This window comes from Engraulis encrasicolus, chromosome 21 (genome assembly GCF_034702125.1).
Source record: "Engraulis encrasicolus isolate BLACKSEA-1 chromosome 21, IST_EnEncr_1.0, whole genome shotgun sequence".
Taxonomy (NCBI): domain Eukaryota; kingdom Metazoa; phylum Chordata; class Actinopteri; order Clupeiformes; family Engraulidae; genus Engraulis; species Engraulis encrasicolus.
In genome coordinates, this window is record NC_085877.1 from 30,054,937 (window position 1) to 30,059,764 (window position 4,828).

General features: G+C 44.0%; 1 protein-coding gene across 1 annotated transcript in view; it reads right to left on the minus strand.

Annotated features, from left to right (window-relative positions):
• Positions 1-1,826: 1,826 nt before the first annotated feature.
• The window catches only part of LOC134437803 (mitochondrial 2-oxoglutarate/malate carrier protein-like), a 6,158-nt gene continuing 3,156 nt past the window's right edge, over positions 1,827-4,828 (minus strand). Inside the window, exons 4-8 of the mRNA XM_063187346.1 lie at positions 4,483-4,573; positions 3,242-3,332; positions 2,849-2,948; positions 2,613-2,664; positions 1,827-2,281 (exon numbers count right to left, since the gene is read on the minus strand). Of these exons, the coding sequence (XP_063043416.1) occupies positions 2,126-2,281; positions 2,613-2,664; positions 2,849-2,948; positions 3,242-3,332; positions 4,483-4,573 (490 nt within the window). The 3' untranslated portion in view covers positions 1,827-2,125. The remainder of the gene's footprint in view (positions 2,282-2,612; positions 2,665-2,848; positions 2,949-3,241; positions 3,333-4,482; positions 4,574-4,828) is intronic.

The window sequence follows — 4,828 nt, forward strand, 5'->3', positions numbered from 1 at the left end:
CAAAATCTCTCACTTTCGAAAGTACTTTCACTTTCAATTTGGACAGCTTGTGGCACCGCCCATCCGAGTGTAGGCAGCTGATAGGCCTACCATACGCCAGAGCCGTAGGCCTATATGTATATCTTTATATCTATACGGCTCTGCCATACACAAACACCCATTCGTTTGCAATAGCGGGTTTTTTTTTTTAATGTTTTTTTGCATTAAATTATACCTTTGATAGGCCTACTGGTTCAAAATGACATGGACTCGTCTTCATCTTACTGTTTCCATTAAGCATAGGCCTAAATCCTATCTGTTTCCAAGGCATTAGGCCTACCAAATGCGAAACCATATGTAAATAGGTTACAATGATGCAATCAGCTTGAGCAAGTTTTTTCACCGAGTTAAGTGTCACATATTTGTTGCCTTCACGATCTCGGGACCTCTCGAGACAGCTGACGGCACTGCTCATGTGACAACCGAGTTCTTGACTTTGGCGCGTGAACGCCTCTCGGAACAATCGGGATCAATGATATGTAGGCTAGACCTCCTTGATCGGGATTCATGCGCCTTTTGTTTTGGTTCTCTTTTATTTTTTCACCTCCACTTGAACCTACACACCAACGACATATCATTTTAGATTAAGTTGGCTAAATTAAACAGTCAGAGACCAGCATGACTGACATATGTGCATCTGCAATTGAATGACATCAACTGGTGTTGTTGATAGTGATTACAAGATGATATTTTAGCATTTATGATACTGTTTGCATGCTAGTTCCATGCATAGGCGCCATGTTGATGATGCGTGTGTCGTCACACAAAACATTAGCTCGGGAACTCGTTGTTGTATAGGCCTACTTCCGCCAGAGATCAACCTCGATAATTATCGATCGGACATTGCGTCACCAAATGTTCACTCCCACTTTCCCGAGGTTTTAGGTCGGCTTTCTTGGGATTCTCGACTTTTTGAACGAGCTGATAGTATCACCTTTCATTCTGTCATACACGCGAGTGACCTAGCCAGGCCACTCCCTCCTAGTGACGCAACAGCTTAACGTTGCTACCAAGATTTGAAAGTCGATGATAATCAGGCTGCGAGTGACCTATGATTTTTAATTAATTAGCTTCTAGGATCGAAGTTCACTGAAGATAGCACTAATAATGAATGACAAGAAACTCAATTTTCATTGGTTTAATATTAGGCCTACGTCATTTTTAAACAACCACAATGACAAAAAAAGAACCACCATCCATGAACAGAAAATTGGGTGTGTGCTGGCATAACTGGGGGATGATCATAGGTTTCATGGTGACTCTGACATGAGAATGTGTAGTGAGTGACGGAGCCAGGGAGGGTGTAATTTGGCAAAAACCATGATGAAACTCAAGTAGACGACGTGGAGATATCAAAACAACAGAGTTCACACACACACACACACACACACACTGCACGTTGGACTGAGCCGTCTAGAATAACCGAATCCTTTTTTTATGCTGACTCATAATGGCTGCCCAGACTGTTGCACTTCCTCAAACAGAGCCAGTGACCTGAACAATGCAGCAGTGGTCTAGCGTCCTGTTCACTGACTGGTGCCAGGTCACCTACTGCATAGAAATTATGGTGGTCAGCATTGCTGGAGAATGTGAGGTGAGTGATATATCATGTGTGCTACATAGGAATTCAGAATGTACCGAAGTCATTTTCCCTGTGCTGATTATAAATCAGATACTTAACTTGAAATGTTATTTTGGTTCTTTGTGTGGAAACCTAGACGTACTTGAGTCAACTCCTCTGTGCTTATCTGATTGAGATACAAATTTGGAATGTGATTTTGGTTCTGGGTGCTTCAGGAAACCGTACTGGACTTACTATATAAATTCCCTGTATTTGGCCAATAGAGGCGATTCTCATTCTTATTCTGGTTCTGTGTGTGCTTCAGGAAATCGAGACGCACAGTATACTGGACACAAAATCCCTGTCCTTGGTCACAACACAGTAAAAAGTGCATAGCCAATTCAACACGTTCAGTAGAGAGTGCTCTGGGACCAAATACACTCAATGTTAAATCGACTCTCAAAGTGTGAACTCATTCTGATTCTAATTCTAATTTTGATGATGGTTCCGGTTCCGGAATATGCTTCAGGAATCCAGCACGTAGCGCTTGTAGAGTTTGTTCATCTGCTCCAGGAAGACGAAGGTGAGGACGGTGTGGGGGCCCAGACGAGCGTAGTAGGGGGTGAAGCCCTTCCATAGACTGAAGAAGCCTTCATTGCGGACCACCTTCACCAACACCTCCTGCAGGGAGGGGGAGAGAGAGAGAGAGAGAGAGAGAGGGGGAGAGGAGAGGTGTAAATAGAGGAAGAAGGAGAAAGGGGAGGTAGGATGGAGAAATAAGTGGAAGAAGAGAAAGAGAGAGAGGGAGAGAGAGAGAGAGAGAGAAAGAGAGAGAGGGAGAGTAAGAATATGAGACGCCCTGGCCTGTACCTAAACACCTCTAAATCATCTTGAAACGAAAGTGTCTGTGTGTGATGAAAGTGTCTGTATGTGCTGAAAGTATCTGTGTGTGCTGAAAGTATCTGTGTGTGCTGAAAGTGTCTGCTAAGTGTGGTGTTGTACTGTGTCTTACCAGGCCATTCTTATACTCCGGCTTCCCATCGATGGTCCTCATGCTCTGGATCCTGAGGAAGAGTAGACAGTGAGGTGAAGAGGAGGGAGTACACACTCCCACAACTGAAAGACACGTGCTGACAAAAAGACACATGGTGTGTGTGTGTGTGTGTGTGTGTGTGTGTGTGTGTGTGTGTGTGTCTGTGTGTGTGTGTGAGTGTGTATGTGTGTGTGTTTGTGTGTTGGGGCACAGACCTTGTCTTGACTATGTCCACCGGCATGGAGGCAGCCGTGGTGACCAAACCGCTGATCATACTGGCAGTGAAATGGCACAGGATGTCATCACGGAAGTACCCTGGGGGAAAAGGAGAACATGTTCCTTGTTGACGGCAGTCTTAATCACCAGGCATAACTACAGTAAGCAAAAGTCTCACCCCTTTTACCTACATGTCATCATGGGATCTAGGTAGTGGATAGTTTGCATGTTAGGGTGCATTTATTGAGGGGGGGGCAGGGTGTGTCTGTGTGTGTGTGTGTGAGAGAGAGAGAGAGAGAGAGAGAGAGAGAGAGAGAGAGAGAGAGAGAGAGAGAGAGAGAGAGAGAGAGAGAGAGAGAGAGAGAGAGAGAGAGAGAGAGAGAGAGCATTACCTGAGTCCAGAAGAGCTTGTTTAGACTGTGAGTAAGAGGCGAGCTGAGCTGCGTTGACAACCACTGCCCTTGCCATGGTGGGAATACAGCCCTGTGGACAATAGCAGATGAGTTTTACTGTACATGTTAGCTGAATCAGTGGTTCTTAAAAGTGCACTGTGTAAGATGGTGGCCAGACTAGGTATTGCCATCTTTGCTTTGCTTTACTTTGCTAACTATGTTGCTCATTGAAACTGTGCTGAAATTCACGAATATTTACAAATTAATAAATATTTACTAGCATGACCAAACTAAAGTAAGTTTTGCAGCAACAAATGTCTATTTCTGGACATTCAAAATGGCGGTCCATAGAGAAGACCCCCTTTTCATGTATGAAAGTGGAATTTTCCCAGTCATAATGAATACTTAGAATTTGATGGTGGTGCTAAGTATTTGTTACATAGGTAACATTTGTGAATGGGCAGCATGAATTCTGGAAATTAACTACTAAAAATATTACACAGTTCACCTTTGACCTTTTTCACCCCTTGACCTGTGTCCAAGACAAGTCGTGCACCCCCAACCCAAACTTCTACAAATGTATACGCACTAAAAATGATTTAAGTGATTAATCACAGTGATTCTTGCTTGAGACATTAATCAATATCTTGATGACTTTGAATGGGGACCAAATCATGTTTTTTTTTTGGTGTTGATTTGGTCTAATTTTAATGTTCGAAAGAAGAATTTGGGTCACAACCTCAACACAAACAAAATTCCGCCGACCCCTTGCAATCTCTGGCGCACCCCCAGGGGCTGCCCGCTCCCCAGGTTAAGGACAGCTGAACTAAAGCAAACATGTCAATATCACGTCCAGAGCGAAAAAAGCGAATTCATGATTAAGTTTCATCAGAGACCTAGGCTACCTGGTCGCTTTGGTCGTTTCTTGTGCACGTACAGGTCAAATAGATGTGAGCACCTTACTTTAGCCCACTTATTGGAGTGTAACTCTGTGTGTGTATGTGTATGTGCATGTGTGTGTATGTGCCTGTGCATGTGTATGTGTATGTGCCTGTGCATGTGTATGTGTATGTGGGTGTGTTTGGGAGCAGCTGAATCCTTTGTGGGGTAGTGTGTATGCATGTGTTTTATGTGAGTGTGTGTGTGTGTGTGTGTGTGTGTGTGTGTGTGTGTGTGTGTGTGTGTGTGTGTGTGTGTGTGTGTGTGTGTGTGTGTGTGTGTGTGTGTGTGTCATACAGTACCCTCCATAGTGTGGTGATTCCTTCTTCCCTTGAGATCCTCACTAAGGCGTTAAATACATTACTGTAACCGCGTCTCTGCTCCGGTGGTAACCTGCACACACACACACACACACACACACACACACACACACACACACACACACACACACACACACACACACACACACACACACACACACACATACAAACACACACACACACACACCATTAAAAATACTGTTAATATAATGTTGATTAGTTAGGATGCAGACATGTGCGCAGACACACACACTCACACACACGCACATACAAACACAAACACACACACACACATACACACACACACACACACACATACACACACACA